Raw genomic sequence first — 19901 nt, 5'->3', positions numbered from 1 at the left:
TTTTGCTATCAGGAAGGAAGACATAGGTTCATATCCAAGAAAATACTTTGGATAGAGTGGTATGGAGAAAGCCATATGCAAAGGCTGTAAGGCAGAGATTCCCAAACTTTCTCAGTTTATGGGGCTTTTCATATTTCAGTGATTTTTTTTCTGTAGTATTCTTAGGTCAAAAGAAAAACTTAACAATTCAGTTTATTAAGTAGTCAGTTTCAAACAACTTAATCAGTATTTATGTGCTAACATGTTAGTAGCTGTTTGAAAAAGTAATGCATAAAAATTGAAAGAAAAAATATTTAATTTTACTTTTAAATAATCACAGTTACTTACTAGTGGGATGTATGCATGTTGTACACACCATAGAACCTCCTAAATTTTAGAATTAGATAAGATGCTCACCACTGTCATTTCCTGTTCCAGATTGACTTTTGCCCTGTAATTGCTTTTATCACAGCAAGCACTGAATATTCATCCAGCTTTTCAAAGATATGACATTATGGAAAGGAATGTAGAGTGATCTAATGGTGAAACTGTAAACTATCTCGAGCTAATATTTTGTGTGGTGTCAGAAAAACATCAAGTACCACTGTGTTTCCCTCACAGTTTTACAATATTCCCCAGGCACTCCCATGAGCTCACTGTACCTGTGGCACCTCAATACGCAGTTTGGAAATCATGGATTTAAGCAGTGACAGGTGGAAAGTGTATATAGAAAAGTGTAGATGTTATTTACAAGACATTTAGTAGGAATTTAGGGAAGGAAAGCTAGAAGATATTCAGAAGATTAGCAAAGATAGTATAAAGTGAAGGGGAGAAACAACAAAAATAAAATATATTGGACTACATCAAAATCAAAAACTTTCATACATCAAAAGACACAATCAACAGAATAAAAATGAAACCTACAGAACTGGAGAAAATATTTCCAAATTGTATATCTGATAAGGGGTCAATATCCAGGATATATGAAGTTCTCCTACAACTCAACATCAAAACAAACAACCCAATTTAAAAATGACCTGAACAGGCATTTCTCCAAAGAATACATACAAATGGCCAATAAATATATGAAAAGATGCTCAGTATCATTAATCACCAGGGAAATGTAAATCAAACCCACAATGAGATACCACCTCACATCCATTAGGAGGATTACCATAAAAACAAACCAAAACAGAAAATAACAAATGTTGGCAAAGATGTGGAGAAACTAGAAGCTTTGTGTACTGTTGGTTGGGACATAAAATGATGCAGCTACTATGGAAGATAGGATGGAGTTTCCTCAAAAAATTTAAGACAGAATTATCATATGATCTAGCAATCCCACTTCTGGCTATATGTCTGAAAGAACTGAAAGCAAGAACTCAAAGAAATATTTGTACAACCATGTTCACAGCAGTATTATTAATAATAACCAAAAAAGTGGAAGCAGCTTGAGCGTCCATTGATGAACAAAATGTGTATGACTACACTGGAATATTATTTAGCCTTCAAAAGGAAATTCTACATGCTATAGGATGGACAAAACTTGACGATATTATGCTAAGTGAAATAAGCCAGTCAGAAAAGGATAAATACTGTATGATACCACTTCTATGAGATACTAATAATAGCCAAATTCATAGAGACAGATATAGAATGTTGTTTGCCAGAGCTTGGAGGTTTGGTGGGAGTGGAAAATTGTTTAATGTTAATATGAATTTCAATCAATTTTGCAAGATGATGAGTTTTGGAGGTTGGTTGCACAAGATGAATATATTTAACACTGTTGAATCAAACACTTAAAAATGGTTAAGATGGTAGATTTAATGTTATGTGTATTTCATCACAATTTTTAAAAAAGTCAAGGTGACAAGTCATATGGTTGAAATCAAATTTAAGATGTAAGCAAAAGAGATTAACCAAACAGGTTATCTAATACAATCTGTTCTCTTAAATTAATAGTTAACATATATGCATCACCAGCACTCTATATACTCGACAAACCATTTCTCTAAAGTTAGTACAATGCCAAACTTAAACCTAAACTGAAGTAAACATCAGACATAAAAAATTAGTGAGATTTAAGTGTACTGTCAATATCGACCAGAAACATTTTTATAAAACATCCTATGAAGGCATCACAAATCCATTTTTTGCACACACATAAATATAGTAAAATAGAGAAAATTATTTAATTTCCTCTAATCTAAACTATTTCTAATTCCTTAATCTAATATGTTGAAATGCTGAGGGACAGTAAAAAGATCATTTTGGTCATGCTGTTCACGGCTTGGCAACCATTTTCCCTTCTGAGATTTCCTGTTTTGCTAGAGGAACTTTGTTATTTCAGAAATAATGCACCCAAGGCCCTTGCAGGTCTTTTGTTTCTGCAGGGGTTGGGGGAGGAAAATTAGGCTTGCTTATTTATTTACTCAATGGCGGTACTGGGGATTGAACCCAGGACCTCATGCATGCTAGGCATGCACTCTGCCACTGAGCTATACTCTATCCACTTTGTGGTTTTAACTCAAACAACTATATTAGCAGAAAATAAACATTTTCTGGTGCATGCCCTGGTGGTCTTATCCAATCTACCTGGACTTTTCTCCTCTTCAGGGCTGAACATACAGGAGCCTTTTCTAAGCATGAATATGGGAGAATTATTTTTTTATCATCAGTACTATGAGTAATGCCAACTTCCTCAAGTAATTTTCCCTAGTCACCAGGATATGAATCAGTCAGAAAACTGCGATGAACTGCAATTTTCTCTGTGCTTAACAATGCTATCAAAACTGGTAAATCAGGGTGAACCGTTGTGTCAGGAAGGGTTAGAATGAAACTCCTCCCTACATTTCTTAAAGGCAAACATGTTATAAAACTCAGATTAAATTTTGTTTATTCCACAATATGAGAATGTGTTGAGAAACAGAGCTTAAATAACCAAGAGCAGAACATGGCCAACTTGTTTACTATGATCCTTGTAAAGAAAAACAATTGCCCACCTGCTAGTTAACTAAATAAAAATACACTGCATTTGAAGAGTGATTTTGTAAGCTTACATTTATAGTATTGGCCTGAGCAAACTATTTGTTGATAAACATATTGTACTCCTGTGTATCTCTCAGTTCAAGGCCCTAAAAACATATGACCCAGGTTTCTACCTAGGAAACTGTAATCTAGGAGTCCTGGACAAGCAGTACAAAAAATAACTACTAAAATTACTCCCTGGAAAGGGAAATACACGTTCATAAAAGCAAAAAAAAAAAAAAAGAATTTTTAATAGTATCAGTTGTTACCTTACAAATGTATCCACGTGAATCTTGAAATAATTACCCGATTAAGGAATAAAAGGCCAATCTAAAGCAGGGCACTATTACGGTCTCAATGATAGAACTTGAACACAGAGGAACACTCAAGTCTGCTATCTTGTCGTTCTTGGTGGCACTTTCTTTTTGGAACGAAAAGAAAAGGAAATTTGGTCTCTAAATGTGCCCATCTAAAGAACGAGAAGTTAACAGTCCGAGATTAACTGCATTTAAAAGCGCGGGGGATTTTGACAGGAGACCGACTATCGATTCTCATTTTTAAAAACGGCGCAGGGAGTGACTCTTGACATTCAATTGTAAGTTACATTATAGGAAGAGCAAACCAAGAAGGATACCGTGCACATCTTTTTAAGGCGGAAAACGTCAGTAAAATGTCCTTTTCCGTTTTTGAGCATCCTTTTGCAGAACCAGTGAATGGCGGGGTCGGCAGGGTCCTTGGAGGGCAGGACCCCCCGAGGGCAAAGCCATCCCGCTGGCCCCGTTGAGCTTCACCGTGGCGGAGCGGGAGAAGCGGCGGCAAACACGGACGGCAGTGACCCCCGGCCGAGGGCTGGCGTTGAGGGCCGAGGGACGTGGACCTACAGCCCAGCCGCGCGGAGACGGCGCGGGTGGCGGCGGCGGGGAGGGGGGCGCGGGGACGCCGCAGGCAGCGCGGGGCGGGGCGGGGCGGCGGCGGGTCGCAGGCCGATGACGCGCCGGGGCCGGCGGAGGAGCCTCCACTTCCTGGAGCCGCCGGCCGGGGCCGCTCGCTGCATTTCAGCACGGGAGCCGGGAGCCCGCGGCCGCCGCCATGTCCCACCAGACCGGCATCCAAGGTAACGGCGCCCGCGCCGCCCGCGGGGAAGGGGCTCCCGGGGGGCGCCCGGCGAGCCGGGCTGGCGGCGGGACGGGCAGGGCCGGAGTCGGGCGCGGGGCACAGGGCGCCGGTCTCGGGGGGCGAGCCGGGCCTCTGCGCCTCTCGGCGCTCCCGTGTCCCGGGCGCTCCCGGCCTGCCTCCTTCCGCGCCCGGACCAGCCGCCGCCACGTTGCCGGCGGACCCAAAATTCGCTGGATCCGAGGCGGCCGGGGTGAAGGGGGCGTGCCTTCCACCGCCGCCGCCGCTAGCCCAACTTTCCCCCTTCTTACCGCGTAGGGAAGACCCGGAACAGTGGAGGAGCCTGGGGCTCCTTTTGCTGCCGAGAGCTGGGCGAATTTTCTTTTTTACGTTTCAAAGGAGTTGTTGCAGGATTTTGATGATAAAAAGGAAGATGCGGGAATCATTTTCCTTTCAGTAAGGGTGCTTTCCAAACTCTTTCCCGTTTTCTTCCCAAATAGGAACATCAGCACCGTTGTATGTATGCCGAGTATGAGACGTTTTGATAGCTCTTAAGTACTCCCCAGGGAACTGAAAAGTCTAATCTGTGTGGCCGCACTTAATCATCCCGTGCAGACAGTTGAATGTGCGATTATATTTGCCCTGTATTATTTCCTGGTTTGAAAGTGGGCAGTCTGAAAGCGCTCACCTCATCAGAATCAAATGATATATCCCGGGGTTACTCAGGATCACTTAACGAGTTCTAATATAAACATACGCTCTTCCTGTTAATAGACAGCGAATCTCTCCCCAGATGAATACCTAATTGTGTTTTGTTGTTAAGGGTCTTTGACACCTCCCCCAGCACACACAAACAAAATAATCTCAACTCTAAAAGCATTGCTTTATTTGTCTGCGTTAGTTTTGACATATGTAAGTATGTAATATGTATGTAATTACCGACTTTAACATGCTTGAGCTTTATAGCAAGCACTGTTAAATAGTAGTTCATGCAGTCAATATACAACCCAAACAAAATTAGAACGAAATTGAAGCTTTAATAGGAACAGAAAGGATGGGTTATTAAATATATATTTGCTCAGGGAGATTACTCCCGATTTTTGAGAAATACAAGTTAGAAAATTGTGACCAGAAGTATAAGCTTGAATGATTTTTATTGACTTTTTCGTTAATCAGGGTAGGATATCTGACATTTATTGTTGTTTTCAGTGTGAAAATTGCCTTTGTTTATCATAAGGTTGAAATTGGACCAGAAGAGAATGAAATCAGGTTTTTAGCACTTTTCAAACAAGCGATAAAATTGTTTTTCAGAATTGTGATTGGCTCATTGTTGGGTTTGAGGAACTTTAATATATTCCCAGTGTTTTCTGGTATAGAATTATGTAGTTAAAACAGATAAAATTAATGTACTTTTAAAACATTAATATTTATATTTCTGAACTGTATACAATGTCTACTATGTTAAACCTTCTAAGTTTTATAATTTTAATTACTGATAAGAGGCTACTGTGTACTCAAAACTTTTTTCTTTGTATTGTATTTTGTTTTTTTTCTATTCAAGTAGCATTAAAAAGTATTAATACGTAAGGATAAAAAATAGGTTTACTTTTCTTTATCTTTTTCCACAGCAAGTGAAGATGTTAAAGATATCTTTGCCAGAGCAAGAAATGGAAAATACAGAGTTCTGAAAATATCTATTGAAAATGGTTAGTTAAATATTTTTAAATGTTGTTTGTTCTTGGATTATTGGGTGTTACATTTTTAAATTTCTAAGTCATTGTGATTTGGACTATTAATAAATGTGAAGCAAGTTCAAAGCTTGTCTTTAGTTAACTTGGATCCTGTACATTTAGAGAATGTCCCACAGGCCCCTACTTGACTTCTGAATTCTGTAGTTGACTGTCAGGGAAACAAAAAGATGTTTTTTGGTGTGACATCTTCCTTTTTGACTTTTTGTGCTCAGTTTCTGTACCACAGTCTCTGTCTAATGTCAGTGCTTGCATCTCTGGAATGGAAATCAGTAACAGGTGATTATCCAAAAAAATAATTACTTGTGAACTGTTAATTTAGTAAAGTTAGTTTTGAAATAGAGAGAATTTCAGACTCTCCCATTTTCTCGACTTGACTGTAATGTATGCTGCAGAAATGACTCTCCTTTTTTGTTTGAGGGAAAAGTTCTGAGGATGTAACAAACTATATACCTTGATCCTTTCACAATAAAGCTGTAAGCATGGAAATTTGTTGGCTGGAAGAATAGATTTGAGTGTGAACAATTAATATTATAACTACTTAATCACAAATGAGTATGTTAAAATTTTCCATTGGCCTAATTTCTTAAGTACCTTGAAATATTTTGTTTTGGAAAAATATCTAAATCTATTTTGCTTTCCATTTTCTCTTATATTTTAAAAATGTCAACATAATTTGAGAAATACACAGTTCTATGTATATTACACTCTGTGGGAATAAACATCTACTGTAAAGCAACTTATTTTAGAACTGTTGAACTCAGATTTTAAATGTCATCACTTCCTGACTAGGTTAAATAAGTAAAATGGAAAAACGTATCTAATATCTCTCCAGAAAGAAAATGACAGTATTTCCTATATCATTATTTTCTGGCTTTAGTTTTGTTTTGAGAAAAAATTTTAAATACAGGAACTATGAAGAATAATATAACAAATACTTTTATCTCTTAATAAACGGATGACATTTTATCATGTTTGCTTCAAGCTTTTTTCTAATTTAATGTTTTTGTGGTATGAGAACATTTGCTTTAAACAGTTTTACTTCTTGACCTCCTTCTCCTGAGGCAGCTATATTAGGGATTTTATATTTGTGCAATATGTTTTTTATATGTACCCCTAAGTAACATATAGTATACTGGTTTGAATTTTTAGATTCACATAAACTGACATCTTTTTCTGCATTATTTCTTTTTCTGTTAACATTTTTATAATTTGTTTTGATAGGGGCTCACTAATTCTTTTTAAATATGCATAGAATTTTATCGTATGACTGTGCTACATATTATATATCTTATTGATGGACATTTAGGCTCTTTTCAGTTTCCACTATTATTTTATAGTGCTGCAGCGAACACCTTTGTATATATGTGCAAGAGATTCTCTATGCAGAATACATTCGCAGTTTTACTTGGTTCTGCCAGCAGTGCCCCAAAGTGGCTGTACCAGTTTATGCTTCTGGACAGATTTTTAAATTTGTAGTATTATCGCCAAATAGGAGCTAAGCATGTTTTTATATAGCATGTCTGAACTGTACAATTCAATGTTAATTTTAGAAATTGTATCTTTGAGTGGTGGAACACTTAGTTAAATATGTTTTGGTGATAATTTAAAGCATAAACATTTAAAATGGAATATAATCACCCTTTCTTCAACCATCCAACTCAACTATTTATAATCAGTTTTATATATTCTTTTCTTATGTTTTTAATAACATTATTTTAACTATGCTGGTCATAATTTTTATATCTGTTTTTAATGGTGCTTTATATTTATAATTATATTCTGTGTTACAACCTTTGTCCTTTCTATTTTTTGATGTGAGTAATAGCAATTAAGAACTAACTATATATTAATTTATTCTTCTATTCTTCATTACTCTACCATTTGGTATTTCAGACCATTCATGTATCTTTTAAATTTGTTCTTCATAGAGAAGCTTGTGATTGGATCATGTAGGCAGCCTTCAGACGCCTGGGATAAGGATTATGATTCCTTTGTTTTACCCCTGTTGGAGGACAAACAACCATGCTATATATTATTCAGGTTAGATTCTCAGAACGCCCAGGGATATGAATGGATATTCATTGCGTGGTCACCAGACCATTCTCATGTAAGTAATTTTTTTGTAACTTGTTTAACATTAAATGCTGGAAAAAAATTTTTTCTGAAATATTCCTAGGCCAAGAGAAAGTTAAGAAGCAGTAGTCATTTCCCATAGAAGGGAATGACCATGGGAAAAAATCCTTGGATTGGTAATGTGTAACCAGAAGTAACGTACTTAGGTTTAGAAGTCTTGACCTTGATTGAAATCAATAGAATTTTTACTGGTTTTAAATTTTAAAATTTGCGGCAATTAGAAATGACTATGGATCTTTGGAGAATAAACTTTACTACTTTGCTCTGAGAGTAATAAGTGTAATAATTCTGGGAACTAACTGAATGTTATGTTAAATATTTTTAATAGCTACCATTCAGGTGTTGGGTGTACACACAAACAAGTATTTCTTTTAGGAGTGATAGTAGACTGATTAATAGAACAAAGTAAAAAATTAATATATGGATACTGCCCAATATTTTAAAGATTAATCTCATTTCTTGTGAACAATAATAATTTTTAAAGTTATGTAGATATCATTCTCAAAAGTCATCCTCCTATTTAATTCTGTATATCCTGTCTGAAAGAAATACTGGATTTGACAGTGCAAAATTATGAGGAGATTTCTATTGGTTAGCAGTTATGTTTGGTAGTTTTCCGGAGATGCTGTTGGACTCTTTAATAATAGTATATATTGTAGTTCTTTCTATCTCTGTCCCTTGTAGAATGGTTTATGCCATAGATATGCCATGAACATTTGACTTTTAATCAACTTAATTAGTAACATCTGATCTATACATGCTTTGAGTAAAATGTCAGTATCAAAATTGTTTCATTTTGATTTAAATTAGTGTTTTAAGTAATTTTCTTCTTATTCTTGAATCATTTTATACTTTGAAAAATGAGTAATTTTTTAAAATTTAGTTTTTTTCTAATTAGTGAAAAATGACTTACAAATTGAGATCTACTTTAGTAGCCATTGATATTTTAGATGCCGATGTTAGATGGTTATTTGTATACACATGCTTCATCATGTTACAGTTGATGGACTTCAGTTTTGTCACAGTTTATTTTCTTAATGTATTTCAAGATTTTAATGCATTCATAAAGTGCTCTCTTTTGTAATGATAGTTTTCACCTATAAACTTACAAGTAAACTTTCACAATCTCTAGGTTCGTCAAAAAATGTTGTATGCAGCAACAAGAGCAACTCTGAAAAAGGAGTTTGGGGGTGGCCACATTAAAGACGAATTATTTGGAACAGTAAAGGTACAAAAACGTATACTTTGATGTGCATCCTATATCTTGCAATTAAAACATGTGAAGAACTCTTAGGTAATGAGGTAATTCATGTGAGTTCTGATTGGTGAATCTGTAAACATAAGAATAAGAGAAAATATTGTTAAATTTCATATGACATGCAAGTTAACTGAAGCACCATGCTTACCCTTTTAAAATATGTTGAAATGTCTTCTGTTAGTCATCGAAAACTAGAATATCTCGAAGGTCATCTAGTTCAACCCCTCATGTAGTTCAGCCTTTCCATTTTAAGGATGGGGAAGTAGACTCAGAAAAACGAAGGACTACTAACAAGAGATAGTAATTTTTAGATATTTTGGACTTTTATACTCATGCTATGGAAGCAGTAACTGTATTTAAACCAGAACATTGAGGTGGGTAAATTGATTGATACTTGGGGTAATTGTTGATTAATTAATACATTTAATTAGTTAAGTTATGACTATATTTACTTTGTTATAAAATTTATATGTTAAATACATGTATTTATAAGTATACACAAAAATTAAGAAAATTGTGATGTATTTTTTGAATGGGCTCTTTTGTTGCTTAGAGCTTTTATTCAGATTCAGGGAGAAACACAGTCTGGTGGACAGAGCACAAGACTAGATGGAAATACTTCACTTATTCGCGTTAATTGTGAGATGACCTGGTTTCTTAGTTCTATTCTCAAGTCTTCCAGACCACATTTTCATGAGAATTAAACCTTTTTTAGAATATTTTTTCTTGTAATTAAGAACTATAATTATTTTCTATGAATAGTTATAGAGAAGTTATATAGTAATTATAATACAGAATTGAGAATCTGAATATGTTGATTACTGAATGATTATGGGGCAGGCTTCCCCAGAAGGTTAATCATAATTGTCCTGCAGACTTGAAGCATGACCAGGTTCATCATGTGGCTGGCGTTAACCACCACCACACTCATACAAAAGAGTTAGGAATTATAAAACATTAGGAAATGAAGAGTAGGAACTCCCCTTAAAATTTTTTGAAACCTGTAGAAGATTTATAAAAAGAACTAGTAAAATTCTATTTATTATTTATTTTGAGTTAAAATATTTTCTGTTAAGGTAATAATTTTATTTTGCCTAAAACAAAGTACCCTCACAACTAGTAACAGTCGATTTCTGTGCTTTATAGGAAGATGTATCATTACATGGATATAAAAAATACCTGCTGTCACAGTCTTCTCCTGCCCCACTGACTGCAGCTGAGGAAGAATTACGACAGATTAAAATTAATGAGGTAAATTATCATTTTGAAACCCTGCAAGATTTCAAGTGCATAAGGTGTCATTTTTAATTAATGGATGTAGTAGTAACTAGGGAATAAACAGATTAGATAGTTTACATTTATTCTGTTTAGTTTAGAGACAAGACTGTGCTCAGTGTGTTTTCAGGAAAAAGTTAAAAGTGAACATTAAACCTCATGTCAATTTCATACATAGCTTTCTCCTGTCTTTATAATGTATGTGATAGATTAGTAACCTTCCTGTCAGAAGTACAACTGTTTTTAACTTTGTACTTTGCATACTAACTAAATGGGAAAAGCGTGTGTTACCCATTTAGTGTGAAGGATATTCTATCTAATGCGTTGCCTAAGGAAGGTTTGTTTTGCTATTTCAGAGAATACTGATGACTAAAGAGAGTAAAACATAAGGGCTATAGTGTGTTTCGGATTTCTAGAACTTCTATAAATTAATTTCTACGGACACAACTTGGATGGGGGTTGTGTATATATGTATATATATATATATATATATATATATATATATATATATATATATATATATAGGAGATGGTTATTTGAGTAGTCGTTTAGCATATTAGAATCAATACATTTCATTCATATTATAGTTTATCATATTTCTGATGTATTTACTGCAGTCATTCTAATTATAAACTAGAGTAGCTACTGTATTTCAAACAGGATTTTACAGAAAAGAACACGTAGCAGAAACCACTGTTCACTTGTCTGAGTAACAGAGTAGTAAGCATTAGTCTGGAAAGTGATTGAATATTATTTTATATTGACCTGATAGCAAGGAGGATCCATCTTTCTATTATTTTAACTCAAGGTATTTGAGTAGGGGCTTTTACATGAATTTTTTTTTTTTACAAGTTTGATAGTCTGTTTTATTCCTTGCAATCAGAACCCAGAGGATCATACTGGGGTATGCATTTGCATGTGTTCCATGATGTTTTCATTATCCAGTACCATTTATGCTGTAGAATCTCCATTCATTTTTTTTTTAAAGTAAAATTCTATTTGACTTTCTGTTGCAACACTGCAAATGAGACCCTATTCCAAGTTATCATTTATTGAGTATAAAAGTCTTAAACACGTGCACTGAAAGCTTTCTTGAAGTACTCTTCTTGTCTTCCAGTACATGCACACCTGTGTTCCTAGTCATGAAAGCTCTAAGTTTGGAACTTCTGCAGTAGTATAATTTGTTGAGCTGTGTGTGTCTTTGTATACTGTTTGTACTCCTTTCAAGTCAGTGCATGGTATTTGTGTTGCATTTTATGTTTAACAGAACAAAATAAAGCTCTATACGTATTGTATATATCTCACACTGTTCGTAATTTCATTAAGTAAAATTTTGTAATTAAAGGTGTAATCTGACGACGCTTCAAAGAGCTTATGTAGCTCATGGCAATTGTGCCGAACTAAACATATAAACAAAACCCCCACAGTCTCACTAACATTGCACACTTTCTCAGATACTCACTTCCAGCATTTTCATCAAAATGTGTCATACACTCTGCATGTTGACAAAGTGCTAGCAGAACCTGAAACAAATGTGAAAAAATAATTTGCTTTTTAAGTTAATAGTGTTACTTTTAATTACATTTATAAAAAATAGGCAGGGGCGGAATGGCACTCACTCTGTAGAGGCTGAATTTTCTTTTCTTTGCCACCTGTCACTGCTAACTGCTAAACTTCACTGGTAAATTAAATCTATTGTACTAGGTACAAACTGACGTGAGTGTGGACACGAAGCATCAAACACTACAAGGAGTAGCATTTCCTATTTCTCGAGAAGCTTTTCAGGCCTTGGAAAAATTGAATAACAGACAGCTCAACTACGTGCAGTTGGTAAGAGACATAATAATGATTGTTATGAGATAGCTTTTCTTGGTAGCTTATGGCTTGGACAAAGGTTTACTTTTAATGGATTTAAAATCTTTTTATTTGCTTCCTGATTATTTTTTATTCATGTTTTTTAAACTATAAAAGCAATGTATGTTCACTATGGAAAAAGTGAAATTGTAAATTGTGTCAGTTTCCCCTTGTCTCCTACTTTTTTAATTATAAATTTTAAATTTTTGTGTATCTGTTCTAATGAATGTATTCTTGTTTCTTATTGACAGGAAATAGATATAAAAAATGAAACTATAATTTTGGCCAACACAATAAATACAGAACTGAAAGATTTGCCAAAGAGGATTCCCAAGGATTCAGCACGTTACCATTTCTTTCTGTATAAACATTCCCATGAAGGAGACTATTTGGAGTCTATAGGTAGATGATACTTTTTTTTTTAACGTGTTACTTTCAGTTTGCTCATTGATATTTCATCACTATATTCTTTGTTACTTCTTGGCCAGAGGGCTTAGTTGTAGTTCTGTGAGGTTTAGAGTGTGCTTTAATGGATATGCTGCTAATTGGATTTATTATTATTTTAATTCACAGTTTTTATTTATTCAATGCCTGGATACACATGCAGCATAAGAGAACGAATGCTGTATTCTAGCTGCAAGAGCCCTTTGCTAGAAATCGTAGAAAGACAGCTACAAATGGATGTCATTAGAAAGGTAACTACCTATTTATCTAATTTATTTTATGGAATTTGTCTTATTTATGTATTTAATACCTACCTATTTATTTTACCTTTTTAGTTTTTGCTAGATTTTTATTGTCTTCTTCATGTAGTTCATGATATATTGTGATACACAAGTGAAAGTACTTTTTTTTGGTTCATACCATGAATCCTTAGGAATGCCTCTAAGTGCTTGGGAATGACCTGTCATGACCCCAGTCTCCCTATAATCTATATTCTCTAATATGTGGCTACAAGCTGCTTGTGGCTGTTTAAATATAAATAAAAATTAAATCAATATAAAATTCAGTCCCTTAAAAGCACTAGCCACATTTCAAGTGTTCCATTAAGCCACGTGTGACCAGTGATGCTGTACTGGATGGTGCAGAATTGAGAGAACATTTCCACATTGCAGAATGTTCTGTTGGACTGTGCTGCCGGAGCAACACACTTGTGATTGCCTCAAGGCGTGTTATTAATGAGCTGTAGTCTCCATTTATAACCGAATCATGGGATGGTTGAGGATTTTTCCAGTTTGGGAGACAGAATGGGCATAAACATAGCAATTTAGGGAGCTAAGTTCCCAGTTTTCTTAAATTTATTTTCTTAAATGGAGGTGAGGGCAAGGAGAAAAATATAGTTTATTCTTCAGCCCTTTAACTCTTAAAACTCAGGTCCCTACAAACTGCCAGAGGACCAGATAATAAATATTTTAGGATTTGCCAGGCCACATCTGGTCTTCATCACATAATTCTTCTTTGTTTTATTATTTTGTTTGTTTTTACAACCCTTTAAAAATGTAAACACACTCTTAACTTGAGCTAGATTTGGCCTGCAGGCCACAGTTTGTCAGCCCCTGCTGTAGTGATTTCGAGTGACTCAGGGGGCCGTGAGTAACGTCTCTTGGAACATATGTAGTGGACCAGAGCAGAACAGCTGGACAACATAGTAGAGACTACTACTATCCTACTGTTAAACATTAGTTAAATTAGAGGAGAAAGAGGGAACCAAATAGAAGATGAGTATAACTAATTACATATTCAAGCAGCTCATTTAGCCCCCTCCCCCTCCGCCCAGAAAGGATGGAAATGAAACTATTTGCACGTGGTCCTTGGTTCTCTCTTGCTGGAATAGGTATTATGTATTTATCCGTGAGCATTCAGACCTGAAAACTGGCTCGTAGCGTGTATTAGGTTTTGAATGTTGTGTTTTTCCGCACTGCGTCATACGGTGCTAATTTCGTCTCTCACAGATCGAGATAGACGATGGGGATGAGCTGACTGCAGACTTCCTTTATGAAGAAGTCCACCCCAAGCAGCATGCACATAAGCAGAGTTTTGCAAAACCAAAAGGTCCTCCAGGGAAAAGAGGAATTCGAAGACTAATTAGGGGTCCAGCTGAAACTGAAGCCACTACTGATTAAAATTATGAAATTAGCTATTGCAATACTAGTTTTTTAAAAGTCCAGCTTTTAGTACAGGAGAACTGAAATCATTCCATGTTGATAAATAGTGGGGGGAAAATTGTACTTTTTGAAAATTAGCACTTTTCACTTCTGTGTGTTTTTAAAGTTAATGTAATAGAAAACTCATGGTTTCTAATTTTGAGTTAAAGCTAGAAAAGGGTTTGACGTCATGATGTTTAATCTCGTCACAGTTTTCATAACGATGATTCCACACTTTCACATAATTCTTAAAATTTTATACAGTTGGGCCAATTTCAGAGAGTCTAATGTCTATAAGTAAGGTACAATTCTTATTACTCTTTAGTGAGGCATCTTTTTTTTTTTTTAAGGGAGAGAGAAAGACCTTAAAATATTCATTCTGCTTAATGAATATGTTAGGGACCAGGATAAATTATTTTCTAAGCTGAAAGCTTCACATGCCTCGGAAAAGCGGGAACGTTGCTCACCCTGAGGAGCAGTGCTCGCTCAGACCTTGGGGTCATGTCTGCTCACTTTGAGAACTAGTGGTTTATTGCAGCAGTCTTTTCTGTTTGACTTCTTTGGTTTTTTAAATGGCATTAAAATTTCAGAAGATCAGCTTACTCTGAAGCCTAAAGGGTACCAGATATTTTCTATACTGCAGGATTTCTGACGTCTTTGAAAGACACATTTAAACAGCTTTAGGAAATTCTCTTTCCAGTGCTTGAAGCATTTTCCATTTCAAAAGTAAGTCATTTCATGTAAGTAGTGTGAGGCCAAATATTTATGTTCAGTTGAATATTAAATTAATATTATTCAAAAGCAAACAAACTAAAGGCAATATAGAAAAAGTTTTAAACATCAAGATTGATTTCTCTCCAACACCGTATTTATAGGCAAATTGTGTTCTTTGTCACTTTTGGGCAAATACTCAGATTTAACAGAATTCTTTTAAACTCCTAGTGCTCATCAGTGTAACACAGATAAGCACTTAAGAATCTTGTTTCAATTTATATCTTATTTCAAAACACATTTAACTGTTTTCTAAAGCTTTGCTTTTTCAGTTACAACCTACAGAGATTTTGAGCCTCATTTTCTTTGCTCCTTGAAGTAGTAGGGGCTGGAACACTTTGTCATATTGAATCCGGTAAACCTGCTGCCAGAGCCATCATTTTGAGGAGTTTTCTAAGTGAACCGTGGGGATCCAGGACTTAGAATTTCTTGATCTAAACTTTGTGCTGCATAAAACAAATATCAGAAATGCACGTTTCGTAGTATAAAATATGAAACACTCATTTTTTACACTTTATTATCTAAGGTAATATATGCACCTTTCAGAAACTCAATGTGTGTTCAAGTAAAGCACGTTAGAGTAATTATTTTATTATGAGTTGACAGATTGTTTTTCCCCCTAGAATTAAGAGTATTTGTGTGGGGTTTTGTTTGTTTACAGATAATCAGACTATAATATTTAAACATGCAGACTAATTGGCAGTAACGTTGCACTTGTTTACGAAAGATACACTTTACGTTTTTCTGTGGGTGCACGTGGGCGCGCGCGCGCGCACATACACACACACACACACACTACTGCATTGAGAGTCCTGGATTTGTGTTGTCTATCATAGACCAAGCTGCTGAAGCTGTTACTTTCAGTGAGGAAGAATGTTAACCTGTCTTGAAGGCATAAAATAATTTAGTAGTGGGTCCATGTGCAATTATACCCTTAACTTCTACTACACTACATGAAAGTTAAGAGGACATTCCAGAATTTAGATGTGATTATGTAATCTTTAATTACTATTAAACCAATGATTGTTGGAAATCAGTGATGCATTTGTGATAGAGTATAACGCGTCGTTTACAGTATGTTTCAGGTGATGTCATAACAATAGAAGGTGAATAAAATATTCCCAGTAAATTTATATAGCAGTGGAGAATTACATGCCTTCTGTGGACATTTTATAAGTGCATTTTATATCACAATAAAATTTTTTCTCTTTAAATTGTGTACTAAATTGGTTTTCTAGTACAGTTTTTTTCCAGTGTTTGGATAAGTCTTCAATACCTGGTAATAGGTTAAACGCCCATTCATCTAATTTAATTAACCTATCTAAATCAAAAAGGATTTTCAAATAGCTCGAAACCTAGGCAAGTTGTATCAATAGTGTGCTTAATAGGTTAGAACATTCCCACTACTGCAGCAGTGATGGAAATGCCATGAGCTGGACAGTTCCTGCTGTGACAGAAGTGCTGCAGTAGGATGGCCAGCGCACTTGACGCTGAGCTGTTACGAGGCGTTCAGCAAATACTGAATGCACACTCCGATTTGTGATTCAGTGTCGAATTGGCCCTTTTTATTAGGGCAGCATTACAAAGTGGGTGTCTTTGGTAGCAGCTTTACAAAGATGGAGAATTGTCCTTAAAAGGGCTGATTTTGAAGCCTTTTTTAAAAAAGTTAATTCTTGAATGCATTTCTAACTCAAAACTAAAATAATGTGCCTGAGGTCTCTATTGTAGTTTGATATATACCCTTGCACACATTTTCTCTGCATATGCAGCCGTGTATTGTGAGGATGGGGGGGTTTGTTTTTTCAATACTGACAGGGGCTTCATGTCCAGAGATTTGGAATCACGGGAATCATACAGTTCCAGGTATGATTCATGTATAGCCATGACTGGGTACAGTTTGCCTTAAATTATATCAATTGAAGTTCCTCTCCCCCCACCTCCAGCCATTCAGTCAACAAGCTGCATAATTATTCCTGTGTATTGGTATATAAGTTACCATCAACAGTAACATAGCTTCTGCATGACTTGGCCCATGGCTCCCCACCTCCCTTAATCAGTCTGCTCCAGCTCAGCTGCTGGCTGTGCCTCTAAAGGACCAAGCACATCGCTGCCTGAGGAACGTTGTGCTGTGTCTTATACAATATCTACGTCTTCCTCCCTCGCTTAATGCAGGTCTCTGCTCAAGTGTCATCCTAGAAAAGTCCTTCCTGACCTCCCAATCTGATTGTACCCCCGTCCCTCTCTCACCTTCATCCTGCTTCATCTTTCCTCCTAGCACTTAGGAATTATGTTATCTATGTATATATTGTTTGTCTCCTCCACTAAAATACAAACTCAGTTGGGGGAAGGGACTTGGCTTTATTCATTGATGCCTCTTCAGCACCTCCAGCAGCATCTAGGACATAGTGAACACATTGTTTATTGAATAAATGAAAGAATGAGACTTTGCCTTTCCTTGGGCAGTGGGGAAAGGAGCACATCAAGCAGTGATAAGCTCAGCACAGGGGGTCCAGCCACCGTCGCTGTGTTTCTGGGCAGAGCAAACATTACTTGCACTGACAGAGCGTCTTGCCCTCAGAAGACCGTAGTTTCTGCTACAGGAGACTCCAGGATTGACGCATTCCTGAGCAGCCAGTGTCTTCCAGTGGGGATCTTCATTCAGCCAACTCTGTCCCAGAAAGCCCAAAGATCAATTCCTACTCAAATGCTCGTGCTGATCCACCACCGTCCGCATTTGCTAGACTTTGGCCAGACTATAGTGCCTTATAAAACTCTGGATGCTTAACAGAAGAGACAAGCCATAAACAGGGGTTAAGTTAACTTCTTAGTTTCCTATTAATCAAGCTGTAAAGATGAGACAGCACGGGTCGTATCTTTAAGGATGCCTGTGTGTGTGACGATGCTACTTCCTGGCTGTATGACTGTATCTGTTATATATTGCTGCCACACTAATGCAAAACCAACTACCCCCAGATGTCATGGTTTAAAACAGCAATCAATTTCCACAGATCCACAGTTGCCTGACCTCTCCTCCGTTGGTGGTCAGCTGGCAGGTTGGCTGGTCTAGGATGACCCCTCTCTGCTCCGCATGGTCTTTCAGTGGCACTGTATTAGCTCTGGCTTATTCTTGTGGCCGCAGCAGTCAAGAGAGAGAGAGGGAGAGAGAGAGGGAGAGAGAGAGAGAGAGAAAAGTAGTGCACAAGGGCTCCTGGGGCCCGGGGTTGGACCTGAAACATCACTTTTCCTGCATTCTATCAACCAAAGCAAGTTACAAGACCATTCTGGATCTAAAGACAGGGGAAATGAAAACTTACCTCTTGATGGGAAGAATTACAAGACCATACTGCAAAAGTCATGGATACAAGGAAGAGAGGAGAATTGCAGTCTAACACAATGAACAGAAGGGAGAAGTCACTTAAACTTCTGGGCATCAATTTCCTCAATAAGAAAAAAAGAAGATCTACATTACAGAGTTATTAGAGTTCATGCTCTTAGCAGTGATTGGCATGACAGTCAGCTCTCAACAAATGACAGAGAAGATGATTATGATCAATATGATGACAGGCAGCATAGTGGTAAAGGTTACAGACTGATGTCAGATACCTGAGTTAAAATCCCAGCTCTGCAATTTATTAGGTGCATAATCTTGGGCGAGTTACTTCACTTACTTTCCTCATCTTTCAAATGTAGATCATAATATTACTAAATTCATAGGATTTATGAGGATTAAATAATATAGGGGAAGCACTTTGAACAGTGCTCATAATTGTGTAATAAAAATAGTGCAATATACAACTTTTAAAAATTACAATTTTATACATTAATTTATTATTATTATTATTATTATTATTATTATTATTATTATTATTATTATTATTATTATTATTATTATTATTATTATTATTTATTCATTCCTGGGATACTATGGGAACACAGAGGAGGGGCAACTATTTCTACCTGGGGAATCAGTAAAGGCTTTGTGGAGTGGATATCTGCATTGAATCTTAAAGAACTGGTGTGAGTTTGCCAGGTGGACAAGGCAGGGAAGAGCATTCCAAGTGGAATAGAAGGGTGGACAGTTGGCCCAAATACACAGATAGCCATGTCACGTTTAAGAAATTCCAAGAAGTGCAATTTGTTTGGGAGAAAAGTGTATTTCAGGCTGGTTGGCTAAAGATGAGAGCTACAAAGGCCTAGTCATGTGCGTGTGGATGACACTTGAAACCCCATAACTAGATAAGATACACAGGTCTTGAAAGAAAAGTATTATGGATAGAATCAGTATTCTACTTTCACTAGGAGCAGAACAGGTAATTCAGTCAAAACTCTCCCTGAGGAAAACTAGGGGAAAATGTTTGCTCAAAGTCATCAGGGTCCTTATAAAGGAGCGATGAAGTATAGAACCAAAATATGGGAAAAAATAGAGATGACCCTAGCATCTGAGGTTACTGTTTCCCTGGGGCCATTTGCCAGTTCTAGAAGAAGCCATGAACAAAAGGGTTACATGTGTTTTTTTTTTTGAGCACCTGTTTTCAGTTCTTTTGGATACACACCCAGGAGTGGAATTGTTGTGTCATTGGAAATTCTATGGTTAAC

The 19901-nt window shown here is 36.4% G+C and overlaps 2 protein-coding genes across 2 annotated transcripts in view; one reads left to right on the top strand and one right to left on the bottom strand.

Moving 5' to 3' along the window:
• TMEM117 (transmembrane protein 117) overlaps positions 1 to 3921 on the bottom strand; it is a 441213-nt gene extending 437292 nt beyond the window's left edge. The window contains exons 1-2 of the mRNA XM_031462722.2: positions 3641 to 3921; positions 3276 to 3298 (exon numbers count right to left, since the gene is read on the bottom strand). The gene's annotated coding sequence lies outside the window, so the exon portion shown is untranslated. The remainder of the gene's footprint in view (positions 1 to 3275; positions 3299 to 3640) is intronic.
• Positions 3922 to 4015: 94 nt separating this feature from the next.
• On the top strand, positions 4016 to 16531 carry TWF1 (twinfilin actin binding protein 1). Its single transcript, XM_031462726.2, has 9 exons — positions 4016 to 4120; positions 5748 to 5825; positions 7799 to 7977; positions 9136 to 9231; positions 10408 to 10512; positions 12241 to 12366; positions 12642 to 12792; positions 12964 to 13085; positions 14343 to 16531. Exons 1-9 carry the CDS (start codon positions 4096 to 4098, stop codon positions 14511 to 14513), a joined length of 1053 nt encoding a protein of 350 aa, XP_031318586.2. The 5' UTR covers positions 4016 to 4095; the 3' UTR covers positions 14514 to 16531.
• Positions 16532 to 19901: the final 3370 nt, after the last annotated feature.

The sequence above is a fragment of the Camelus dromedarius genome, chromosome 11 (genome assembly GCF_036321535.1).
Source record: "Camelus dromedarius isolate mCamDro1 chromosome 11, mCamDro1.pat, whole genome shotgun sequence".
Classification (NCBI taxonomy): Eukaryota; Metazoa; Chordata; class Mammalia; order Artiodactyla; family Camelidae; genus Camelus; species Camelus dromedarius.
Note: the sequence above shows the minus strand (reverse complement) of the source record. Positions and strands in the feature narration are given on the sequence as shown.

What these genes read in the sequence shown, in the direction of transcription:
- TWF1 (XM_031462726.2), top strand. Translation starts at nt 4,096, where the DNA reads ATGTCCCACCAGACCGGCATCCAAG. An exon ending in GAAAATATCTATTGAAAATG is followed by an intron (nt 5,826 to 7,798) that starts GTTAGTTAAATA and finishes TGTTCTTCATAG; the next exon opens with AGAAGCTTGTGATTGGATCA. An exon ending in AGCTCAACTACGTGCAGTTG is followed by an intron (nt 12,367 to 12,641) that starts GTAAGAGACATA and finishes TCTTATTGACAG; the next exon opens with GAAATAGATATAAAAAATGA.